General features: G+C 48.8%; 1 protein-coding gene across 1 annotated transcript in view; it reads right to left on the bottom strand.

Annotated features, from left to right (window-relative positions):
• The window catches only part of LOC138369482 (enolase-phosphatase E1-like), a 25,749-nt gene extending 12,390 nt beyond the window's left edge, over nucleotides 1-13,359 (bottom strand). Inside the window, exon 1 of the mRNA XM_069332739.1 lies at nucleotides 13,349-13,359. Coding sequence (XP_069188840.1) covers nucleotides 13,349-13,359 — 11 coding nt within the window. The remainder of the gene's footprint in view (nucleotides 1-13,348) is intronic.

The raw sequence follows: 13,359 nt of genomic DNA, 5'->3' as shown, positions 1-13,359 counted from the left end.
ACTGTTAAGTAACTCCTCTTCCAGTCACGTATACAGAAATAAGCTACTCTCTCGTGATGACAGGTTGTGTGGTGAAGGGTGTGGTGAAGGGAGGGTTGTGTGGTGAAGGGAGGGGTGTGTGGTGAAGGGAGGGTGTGTGGTGAAGGGAGGGTGTGGTGAAGGGTGTGGTGTGGTGAAGGGAGGGGTGTGGTGAAGGGAGGGGTGTGGTGAAGGGTGTGGTGTGGTGAAGGGAGGGGTGTGGTGAAGGGAGGGGTGTGGTGTGGTGAAGGGAGGGGTGTGGTGAAGGGAGGGGTGTGGTGAAGGGTGGGTGTGTGGTGAAGGGAGGGTTTTGTGGTGAAGGGAGGGTTGTGTGGTGAAGGGAGGGTTGTGTGGTGAAGGGAGGGTTGTGTGGTGAAGGGAGGGTTGTGTGGTGAAGGGAGGGGTGTGGTGAAGGGAGGGTGTGTGGTGAAGGGAGGGTGTGTGGTGAAGGGAGGGGTGTGGTGAAGGGAGGGGTGTGGTAAAGGGAGGGTGTGTGGTGAAGGGAGGGTGTGGTGAAGGGAGAGATGTGGTGAAGGGAGGGTGTGTGGTGAAGGGAGGGTTGTGTGGTGAAGGGAGGGTTGTGTGGTGAAGGGAGGGTTGTGTGGTGAAGGGAGGGGTGTAGTGAAGGGAGGGGTGTGGTGAAGGGAGGGGTGTGGTGAAGGGAGGGTGTGTGATGAAGGGAGGGGTGTGGTGAAGGGACGGGTGTGGTGAAGGGAGGGGTGTGGTGAAGGGAGGGGTGTGGGGAAGGGAGGGTGTGTGGTGAAGGGAGGGGTGTGGTGAAGGGTGGGGTGTGGTGAAGGGAGGGTTGTGTGGTGAAGGTAGGGTGTGTGGTGAAGGGAGGGGTGTGGTGAAGGGAGGGGTGTGGTGAAGGGAGGGGTGTGGTGAAGGGAGGGGTGTGGTGAAGGGAGGGGTGTGTTGAAGGGAGGGGTGTGGTGAAGGGAGGAATGTGGTGAAGGGAGGGGTGTGGTGAAGGGAGGGGTGTGGTGAAGGGAGGGGTGTGGTGAAGGGAGGGGTGTGGTGAAGGGAGGGTGTGTGGTGAAGGGAGGGGTGTGGTGAAGGGATGGGTGTGGTGAAGGGAGGAATGTGGTGAAGGGAGGGGTGTGGTGAAGGGAGGGGTGTGGTGAAGGGAGGGGTGTGGTGAAGGGAGGGGTGTGGTGAAGGGAGGGGTGTGGTGAAGGGAGGGGTGTGGTGAAGGGAGGGGTGTGTGGTGAAGGGAGGGTGTGTGGTGAAGGGAGGGGTGTGGTGAAGGGAGGGGTGTGGTGAAGGGAGGGGTGTGGTGAAGGGAGGGGTGTGGTGAAGGGAGGGGTGTGTGGTGAAGGGAGGGGTGTGTGGTGAAGGGAGGGGTGTGGTGAAGGGAGGGGTGTGGTGAAGGGAGGGGTGTGGTGAAGGGAGGGTGTGTGGTGAAGGGAGGGGTGTGGTGAAGGAAGGGGTGTGGTGAAGGGAGGGTGTGTGGTGAAGGGAGGGGTGTGGTGAAGGGAGGGGTGTGGTGAAGGGAGGGGTGTGGTGAAGGGAGGGGTGTGGTGAAGGGAGGGTGTGTGGTGAAGGGAGGGGTGTGGTGAAGGGAGGGGTGTGGTGAAGGGAGGGGTGTGGTGAAGGGAGGGGTGTGGTGAAGGGAGGGGTGTGGTGAAGGGAGGGGTGTGGTGAAGGGAGGGGTGTGTGGTGAAGGGAGGGGTGTGGTGAAGGGAGGGGTGTGGTGAAGGGAGGGGTGTGGTGAAGGGAGGGGTGTGGTGAAGGGAGGGGTGTGGTGAAGGGAGGGGTGTGGTGAAGGGAGGGGTGTGGTGAAGGGAGGGGTGTGGTGAAGGGAGGGTGTGTGGTGAAGGGAGGGGTGTGGTGAAGGGAGGGGTGTGGTGAAGGGAGGGGTGTGGTGAAGGGAGGGTGTGTGGTGAAGGGAGGGTGTGTGGTGAAGGGAGGGGTGTGGTGAAGGGAGGGGTGTGGTGAAGGGAGGGGTGTGGTGAAGGGAGGGGTGTGGTGAAGGGAGGGGTGTGGTGAAGGGAGGGGTGTGGTGAAGGGAGGGGTGTGGTGAAGGTGTGTGGTGAAGGGAGGGTGTGTGGTGAAGGGAGGGGTGTGGTGAAGGGAGGGGTGTGGTGAAGGGAGGGGTGTGGTGAAGGGAGGGGTGTGGTGAAGGGAGGGGTGTGGTGAAGGGAGGGGTGTGGTGAAGGGAGGGGTGTGGTGAAGGGATGGGTGTGGTGAAGGGAGGGGTGTGGTGAAGGGAGGGGCGTGGTGAAGGGAGGGGTGTGGTGAAGGGAGGGGTGTGGTGAAGGGAGGGGTGTGGTGAAGGGAGGGGTGTGGTGAAGGGGTGTGCCATGGGCTAGTTCGTCAATACCTTCTCACTGGTGTATTAACAAATTATCAAAAGCAGTAAATGTTGTCATAGTGTTCATCTGCTTTGACAAAATATTGGTAAAATATGAAATAATATTTTCCACATCAAGTAATCGAACCATTTGGAGTTTGTACGGAATTGAATTACATATTTTTAAATTATTTTTATTTGTTTAAGTAAATGTTAATGTGAATGTGGACGGTAGAGCGAAGGTCTCGCTTCATGCAGGTCGGCGTTCAATCCCCGACCGTCCACAAGAGGTTGGGCACCATTCCTTCCCACCGTCCCATCCTAAATTCATATCCTGATTGATTGATTGATAAAGATTAAGCCACCCAAGAGGTGGCACGGGCATGAATAGCCCGTAAGTGGTACAATTTTTTTTTCTCAGTATTCTGAGGTTGCATTTAACCATCAAGCTGTTATCGTGGGGGAGGATACTGCTTCACAGTCTTTATGAGGGTGTCCAGCTGCTGGACACCTTTGTTGACCAGGAGAGTGGCTGTGTTGATGGCTTCAGGGTGGCCACTGCATGATTCAGGAACTCTTAAAGCTCTTCTAAGGTCATTGGTTGCTTCACATTCCAGAAGATAGTGAAGTAATGGCTTTTCTGTGACAGTTTGGCAGAAAATGCACTCTCTCTGTCGGGGTTCACCAATCTCCCAGTTGCATCTTCATATCCTGACCCCATCCCAGTGTTATATATGCGTAATGGCTTGGCGCTTTCCCCCCTACTAGTTCGTTAGCCTATTTACATTAATATAGAACAGACCCAAATACAGGAAGGCCTGTATCACGATAAATTATATGTATAGATATAAACGTTGCCAATGTATGTCATACAAAATACACGTCATGAAGCTGGAGGACTACTGAACACTGAGAGAAAAACACCAATATACACACACTATAAAAACGCTATACACACGCTATATGCACACTATACCCACTACATGCACTTCACACACACACTATACACACGCTATACACACGCTATATGCACACTATACCCACTACATGCACTTCACACACACACTATACACTCACAATATACACACACAAGGGAGTGTGAGTATAAACAGGAGACCTACCAGAAAGTTGGAAGACAGCTAACGTAGTCCCAATATACAAAAAGGGCGACAGGCAAGAGGCACTGAACTACAGGCCAGTTTCCCTAACTTGTATACCATGCAAGGTGATGGAGAAGATCGTGAGGAAAAGGCTCGTAGAGCATCTGGAGGGAAACAGCTATGTAACGCACCACCAACATGGGTTCAGAGATGGTAAATTGTGTCTCACAGGTTTAATAGAATTCTTTGACCAGGCAACACAAATTTGAAAGAAAGAGAAGGGTGAGCAGACTGCATTTTCTTGGACTGTAAGAAAGCCTTTGACACAGTACCTCATAAAAAGGCTGTTACAAAAGTTGGAGCAACAGGCAGGAGTAAAAGTTAAGGTGCTCCAGTGGATAAGGGAGTATCTAAGCAACAGGAAACAGCGAGTAACGGTGTGGGGGAACACATCAGAGTGGCGAGATATCACCAGCGGAGCCCCACAGGGTTCTGTTGAACCCATCCTGTTTCAAATATATGTTAACGATCTTCCAGAGGGTATAGACTCATTCCTCTCAATAATTGCTGATGATGCACAGATTATGAGAAGAATCAAAACAGATGAAAATAGACAGAGACTACAGGGCGACCTGGACAAACTGGAGGAATGGTCTAGAAAATGGCTACTAAAGTTCAACTCAGGAAAGTGTAAAGTAATGAAATTTGGCGTAGGGAACAAAAGGCTGAACACAAGGTACCATCTGGGAGGTGAAATCCTGCAGGAGTCAAATAGAGAGAAAGATCTGAGGGTTAAAATCACACCGAACCTGTCCCCAGAAACCCACATCTAAAGGATATCATCAGCGGCATATGCTAGACTGGTCAACATAAGACTGCCTTTAGAAACATGTGTAAGGAATCGTTAAGGACCTTATATACCACATATGTAAGACCAATCCGGGAGTATGCAGCTCCAGCCTGGACTCCATACCTAGTTAAACACAAGACAAATTTAGAGAAGATTGAGAGGTATGCCACCAGACGACTAGTCTCGGAACTGAGAGGTATGAGCTACGAGGAAAGGCTAAAGGAGCTGAACCTCACGTCCATGGAAAACAGAAGAGTAAGGGGAGACATGATAACCACCTACAAAATTCTCATGGGGAATTGACAGGGTGGACAAAGACAAACTCTTTAGCACGGGTGGGACACGAACAGGGGGACACAGGTGGAAAATTGGTTCCGAAATACACACACACACACACACACACACACACACACAGGAATCTGTACACCAGTTGATTGACAGTTGAGAGGCGGGACCAAAGAGCCAAAGCTCAACCCCCGCAAGCACAAATAGGTGAGTACAAACACAAACACGCACACACACACACACACACACACACACACACACACACACACACACACACACACACACACACACACACACACATAGTGTGTGTTTATGTGTGTGTGTGTGTGTGTGTGTGTGTACTCACCTAGTTGTACTCACCTAGTTGTGTTTGCGGGGATTGAGCTCTGGCTCTTTGGTCCCGCCTCTCAACCGTCAATCAACAGGTGTACAGATTCCTGAGCCTATCGGGCTCTGTCATATCTACACTTGAAACTGTGTATGGAGTCAGCCTCCACCACATCACCCCCTAATGCATTCCATTTGTCAACCACTCTGACACTAAAAAAGTTCTTTCTAATATCTCTGTGGCTCATTTGGGCACTCAGTTTCCACCTGTGTCCCCTTGTGCGTGTTCCCCTTGTGTTAAATAGACTGTCTTTATCTACCCTATCAATCCCCTTCAGAATCTTGAATGTGGTGATCATGTCCCCTCTAACTCTTCTGTCTTCCAGCGAAGTGAGGTTTAATTCCCGTAGTCTCTCCTCGTAGCTCATACCTCTCAGCTCGGGTACTAGTCTGGTGGCAAACCTTTGAACCTTTTCCAGTTTAGTCTTATCCTTGACTAGATATGGACTCCATGCTGGGGCTGCATACTCCAGGATTGGCCTGACATATGTGGTATACAAAGTTCTGAATGATTCTTTACACAAGTTTCTGAATGCCGTTCGTATGTTGGCCAGCCTGGCAGCCTGTGTGTGTGTACTCACCTAGTGTGTGTGTGTGTGTGTGTGTGTGTGTGTGTGTGTGTGTGTGTGTGTGTGTGTGTGTGTGTGTGTGTGTGTGTGTGTGTGTGTGTCTCCATAGTGTATAGGTGTATAGTAGGTCACTTGAAACGGGAGACCTACCAGAAATATGGAAGACTGCTAATGTAGTACCAATATACAAAAAGGGTGACGGACAAGAGGCACTGAACTACAGGCCAGTGTCCTTAACTTGTATACCATGCAAGGTGATGGAGAAGATTGTGAGAAAAAACCTAGTAACACATCCGGAGAGAAGAGACTTCGTGACAACCCATCAACATGGGTTCGGGGAGGGTAAATCTTGCCTTACAGGCTTGATAGAATTCTACAATCAGGTGATAAAGATTAAGCAAGAAAGAGAAGGATGGGCGTACTGCATTTTTTGGACTGTCGGAAAGCCTTTGACACAGTACCAAATAAAAGGTTGATGCATAAGCTGGAGAAATGATCCAGAGGATGATCTCCCAGAGGGTATAGACTCATTCCTCTCAATGTTTGCTGACGACGCCAAAATTATGAGAAGGATTAAGACAGAGGAGGACAGCTTGAGGCTACAAGAAGTCCTGGACAAGCTGCAGGAATGGTCGAACATATGGCTGTTAGAGTTTAACCCAAGCAAATGTAATGTAATGAAGATAGGGGTAGGAAGCAGGAGACCAGATACAAGGTATCATTTGGAGATGAGATACTTAAAGAGTCAGAGAGAGAGACCTGGCGGTTGATATCACGCCAGACCTGTCCCCTGAAGCTCATATCAAGAGGATAACATCAGCAGCATATGCCAGGTTGCCTAACATAAGAACGGCCTTTAGAAACTTGTGTAAGGAATCTTTCAGAACATTATATACCACATATGTCAGACCAATCCTGGAGTATGTGACTCCAGCATGAGTCCAAATCTAGTCAAGGATAAGACTAAACTGGAAAAGGTTCAAAGGTTTGCCACCAGACTAGTACCCGAACTGAGGGGTATGAGCTACGAGGAGAAACTACGGGAATTAAACCTCACGTCACTGGGAGACAGAAGAGTTAGAGGGGACATGATCACCACATACAAGATTCTCAGAGAAATTGATAGGGGTAGATGGATAGATTATTTAATACAAGTGCCACACGCACTAGGGGACACAGGTGGAAATTGAGTGCCCAAATGAGCCATAGAGACGTTAGAATTTTTTTTTTTAGTGTCAGAGTAGTAGACAAATGGAATGCATTAGGAAGTGATGTGGTGGAGGCTGACTCCATACACAGCTTTAAGTCTAGATATGATAGAGCCCAATAGGCTCAGGAACCTGTACACCTGTTGATTGACAGTTGAGAGGCGGGGCCAAAGAGCCAGAGCTCAACCCCCGCAAGCACAACTAGGTGAGTACAACTAGGTGAGTACACACACACACACACACACACACACACACACACACACACACACACACACACACACACACACACACGCACACACACACGCACACACAAAACAATGGAAACACACACACACACACACACACACACGCACACACACACACACACACACATACACACACACGCACACACACACACACGCACACACAAAACAATGGAAACACACACACACACACACACACACACACACGCACACACACACACACACACACACACACACACACGCACACACACACGCACACACACACACACACACACACACACACACACACGCACACACACACGCACACACAAAACAATGGAAACACACACACACACACACACACACACACACACACACACACACACACACACACACACACACACACGCACACACACACACTCAACCCCAAGAACCCACCCAGACCTCATCCTCTCAACACCCAAAGCCTACCCAGCCCTCACCCCTCCTCATCCCCTCTCCTTCCATGTGACCCCCCACCCTTGCGAGGGAGGTGGGAGGTCCCCCCCACCCCCTCTATCCTTCCCCCTCCCAACCTCTCAACCTCTATCTGTCTCCCAACCTTACGCTATCTCCCAACCCCTCTATGCCCTCCCCAATCTTCAGACCCAGTATGCCCTTCCTACTCCAGACCTACCTACCCAGGCCCTACCCCAGACCCTCCTACCTACCTTCCTAGAAGCCCAGCCCCCAGTAGCCCCCCAAGCACTCTTTCTGAACACCCCCCTCCTGAACTCTTTCACCCCCCATACACCCCCCGGACCCCCCCAGACACCCCCCGGATCCCCCCGGACATCCCCCGGACCCTCCCCGCCCCCAGTCATCCCCCAGACACCCCCCAGATCCCCCAGATCCCCTCTGCCCCCAGTCACCCCCCAGACATCCCCCAGATCCCCCCAGACCCCCAGAGAAAGGGAGAACTCTGGTACAAGAGTTTCCATGAAGAATCTCAAGGTTTGGTACACCAATGCTGATGGGGTATCTAATAAAGCAGAAGAGATAAAAGAAAGAGTGAGTGAAGCAGATCCTGACATAGTTGCAATTGTGGAAACTAAAATTAATGACATGATCTCAGATGCAATCTTTCCTGAAGGGTACCAGGTGATACGAAAAGAGAGGACACAGAGACAGGGAGGGGGAGTAGCACTCCTAATAAAGCGGAAATGGAAGTTTGAAGACCTGGGAAATCGAGTTACCAATGAGTGCACAAGCTTCATACATGGAACTCTGACAGTAGATGGGAGGAAGATTGTGATCCTGGTAATCTACAATCCCCCACCAAACAGTAGAAGACCCAGGCAGGAGTATGATGACAACAACAAAGCATGTATAGATGAACTGCAGAAGGCAGCAACACTAGCCCACAGAATGAGAGCGAAGCTGCTGATCATGGGGGACCTAAATCATGGAGAGATAAATTGGGAATCAAGGAATCCCCATGGAGGGGACGAAACGTGGGGAGCAAAATTAGTAGATGTTATAGACAGGAATTTCCTGACACAACATGTGAAGGAAGACACAAGGGAAAGAGGAGGAGATGCACCGAGCCTATTAGACCTGATTTTCACCCAGAACGTAGAAGATATCGAGAATTTAGAGCATGAAATACCTCTAGGGGCCAGTGACCATTGTGTCCTAGTCTTTGACTACATGATGGAATTCAAACTTATGACCATGGGACAAGAGATCTGGGAAAGGAGAGCTGACTACAGGAAAGGGGACTATATGAGGATAAGGGACTATCTGGGTGAAGTGCAGTGGGAGGAAGAAATTAGAGGAAAAACAGTCCAAGATATGATGGACCTAGTCATACAGAAATGCCAGGAGGCCGAAGAGAGATTTATACCAACGGTAAAGGGAAAAAATAAGAAGGAATATAATAACCCATGGTTTAATAGACAGTGTCAGGAAGCAAAAATGGCCAGCAGACGGGAGTGGAGGAAGTACAGAAGACAAAGAACAGAGGACAACAGAAGCAGATACAACAGAGCTAGGAACGATTACATTAACATAAGACGAACATCGGAAAGGGACTATGAGAACGATATTGCAATCAAAGCGAAAAAACAACCCAAGTTACTACACAGTCATATAAGAAGAAAAATGTCGGTGAACGACCAAGTGACAAGACTAAGGAAGACAGAGGGGGCATATACTGAAAGTGACAAGGAAATCTGCGAGGCACTGAATGCCAGTTTCCATGGAGTGTTCACTACCGAGCCTGAGCAGCTCCCATTGTTGGAAGGGGTTACCCTAGATGAAAGACTATCAGATATAGAGGTGACAGCAGAGGAGGTAATGAAACAGTTGACAACTCTAGATGCAACTAAAGCAGTTGGACCAGACAAAGTATCACCGTGGATACTAAAAGAAGCAGCACAGGCCCTCAGCGTGCCTCTGGCAATGATCTTTAATGAGTCACTTATGTCAGGAGAATTGCCCAGTTGCTGGAAGAAGGCAAATGTCGTGCCGATCTTCAAGAAAGGAGATAGGGAGGAGGCACTTAACTACAGACCTGTATCACTGACAAGCATCCCCTGTAAAATACTGGAAAGAATAATTAGGCTGCGACTGGTTGCACACCTGGAGAACATTAGGTTTGTGAACAAACATCAACATGGGTTCTGGACAGGGAAATCGTGCCTAACAAACCTTCTGGAATTCTATGATAAAATAACGAGGATAAGACAGGACAGAGATGGTTGGGCAGACTGCATATTTCTGGACTGCCAAAAAGCCTTTGATACAGTACCGCACATGAGACTGCTGTTCAAGCTCGAGAGGCAGGCGGGGGTGGGGGGAAAGGTCCTAGAATGGATAAGGAACTACCTAACAGGAAGGAGCCAAAGAGTTACGGTAAGGGGCGAGAAGTCGGACTGGCGAACAGTAACAAGTGGAGTACCACAAGGATCGGTGCTGGGACCAATTCTATTTCTTGTATATGTTAACGACATGTTTACAGGCGTAGAGTCCTACATGTCGATGTTTGCGGATGATGCAAAGTTGATGAGAAGAGTTGTGACAGATGAGGATTGCAGGATCCTCCAAGAGGACCTGAACAGATTGCAGAGATGGTCAGAGAAATGGCTACTAGAATTCAACACGAGCAAATGTAAAGTTATGGAAATGGGACTAGGAGATAGGAGACCAAAGGGACAGTACACAATGAAGGGGAACAGCCTACCTGTAACGACGCGTGAAAGAGACCTGGGGGTGGACGTAACACCTAATCTATCTCCTGAGGCACATATTAATAGGATAACGACAGCAGCGTACTCTACACTGGCAAAAGTTAGAACATCATTCAGAAACCTAAGTAAGGAGGCATTTAGGGCGCTTTACACTGCCTACGTAAGGCCAGTCTTAGAGTATGCCGCCTCATCATGGAGTCCCCATCTGAAGAAACATATAATGAAACTGGAAAAGGTTCAGAGGTTTGCAACGAGACTCGTCCCAGAGCTACGAGGGATGGGGTATGAAGAGCGCCTGAGGGAATTGTGCCTTACGACACTAGAAAGAAGAAGGGAGAGGGGGGACATGATAGGAACGTATAAGATACTCAGAGGAATTGACAGAGTGGACATAGACGAAATGTTCACACGGAATAGTAACAGAACGAGAGGACATGGATGGAAGCTTGAAACTCAGATGAGTCACAGAGATGTTAGGAAGTTTTCTTTTAGCGTGAGAGTAGTGGGGAAATGGAATGCACTTCAGGAACAGGTTGTGGAAGCAAATACTATTCATAATTTTAAAACCAGGTATGATAGGGAAATAGGACAGGAGTCATTGCTGTAAACAACCGATGCTCGAAAGGCGGGATCCAAGAGTCAATGCTCGATCCTGCAGACACAACTAGGTGAGTACAACTAGGTGAGTACACACGCACACACACACACACACACACACACACACACACACACACACACACACACACACGCACACACACACGCACACACAAAACAATGGAAACACACACACACACACACACACACACACACACACACACACGCACACACACACGCACACACACACACACACACACACACACGCACACACACACGCTCACACAAAACAATGGAAACACACACACACACGCACACACAAAACAATGGAAACACACACACACGCACACACACACGCACACACACACACACACACACACACACACACACACACGCACACACACACACACACACACACACACACACACACACACACACACACACACACACACACACACACACGCACACACACGCACACACACACGCACACACAAAACAATGGAAACACACACACACGCACACACACACAAAGGAAAACAGTGAAATGAAGATGAGAAACCCATGGTTTAATCAAAGATGTAGGCTAGCTAAGCAGCAAAGTAAAAGGGCATGGAGAAACTATAGGAATAACAGGACACTGGAGAGCAGAGAAAGATTCCAGAATGCCAGAAATGAATATGTCAGGATGAGAAGAGAGGCAGAAAGACAATACGAAAATGACATCGCAAGCAAGGCAAAGACTCAGCCTAAATTGCTGCATAGCCACATCAGGAGAAAAACAACAGTAAAGGAACAGGTTATGAAATTAAGGATAGGGGCAGAAGGATTCACTACAAACGACAAGGAAGTGTGTGAGGAACTGACTAAGAAATTCCAGGAGGTATTCACCTTAGAACATGGAGAAATTCCAGATATAAGAGAGGGAATAGCTAACCAGGAACCACTGGAAGAGTTTGAGATTACCAGCGGGGAAGTAAGGAAGTGTTTACTAGAGTTGGATGTGACAAAGGCTATAGGCCCAGATGGAATCTCCCCTTGGATACTAAAGGAAGGAGCAGAAGAACTGTGCCAGCCACTCTCCATAGTGTATAACAAATCACTGGCAACAGAGGAACTGCCAAGAATTTGGAAAGCAGCTAACGTAGTCCCGATATACAAGAAAGGGGATAGACAGGAGGCACTGAAATACAGGCCAGTGTCCCTAACCTGCATACCATGCAAGCTGATGGAGAAGATTGTGCGAAGACAGCTAGTGGAGCACCTGGAGCGAAGGAACTTTGTAACACAGCATCAAAATGAGTTCAGGGATGGCAGGTCCTGCCTCACAGGGTTAATTGAATTCTACGACCAGACAAGAAAGAGAAGGGTGGGCAGACTACATATTTTTGGATTGCCAGAAAGCCTTTGACACAGTACCACACAAGAGGCAAGTGAAAAAGCTGGAGATGCAGGCTGGAGTGAAAGGGACAGAACTCCATTGGATAAGGGATTACCTAAGCAACAGGAGACAGCGAGTCAGTGTGAGGGATGAGGTCTCAGATTGGCGAGACGTTACGAGTGGAGTCCCGCAGGGGTCAGTTCATGGTCCTATACTGTTTCTGATATATGTAAATGATCTCCCAGAGGGTATAGAATCGTTCCTCTCACTGGTTGCTGATGATGCAAAAATTATGAGGAGGACTTAAACAGAGGATGATAGTAGGAAGCTACAAGATGACCTAGACAGACTGAATGAATAGTCTAACAAATGGCTACTAAAGTTCAACTCGAGTAAATGCATGGTAATGAAACTAGGTGGTGGAAACAGGAGGCCAGACACAGGATACCGAATGGGAGATGAAGTACTTCGTGAAACGGACAGAGAGAAAGATCTAGGAGTTGATATCACACCAAACCTGTCTCCTGAAGCCCACATAAAAAGAATAACGTCTGCGGCCTATGCGAGGCTGGCTAACATCAGAACAGCGTTCAGGAACCTGTGTAAGGAATCATTCAGAAACTTGTACACCACGTATGTAAGACCAATCCTGGACTATGCGGCCCCAGCATGGAGTCCGTACCTTGTCAAGCACAAGACAAAGCTGGAAAAAGTTCAGAGGTATGCCACTATACTAGTCCCAGAACTAAGAGGCATGAGTTACGAGGAAAGGCTGTGAGAGATGCACCTTACGACACTGGAAGACAGAAGAGTAAGGGGAGACATGATTACTACCTGCAAGATTCTCAAAGGAATTGACAGGGTAGATAAGGATAAACGTTTTAACACAGGTGATACGCGAACTGGTGGACACAGGTGGAAACTAACTACACAAATGAGCCACAAGGACGTTAGAAAGAACTTTTTCAGTGTCAGAGTAGTTAACAGATAGAATGCATTAGGCAGTGATGTGGTGGAGGCTGACTCCATGCACAGTTTTAAATGTAGATATTATAGAGCCCAGTAGGCTCAGGAACCTGTACATCAGTTGATTGACAGCTTAGAGGCGGGACCAAAGAGCCAGAGCTCAACCCCCGCAAGCACAACAAGGTGAGTACAACTAGGGTAGTACACCGTACACTGTTCTCATGTCAGTTCACCGTAAAAGACCAATACCGTAGCATCAT

This window comes from Procambarus clarkii, chromosome 28 (assembly GCF_040958095.1).
Source record: "Procambarus clarkii isolate CNS0578487 chromosome 28, FALCON_Pclarkii_2.0, whole genome shotgun sequence".
Classification (NCBI taxonomy): Eukaryota; Metazoa; Arthropoda; class Malacostraca; order Decapoda; family Cambaridae; genus Procambarus; species Procambarus clarkii.
This window is presented reverse-complemented; position numbering and strand designations above follow the sequence as displayed.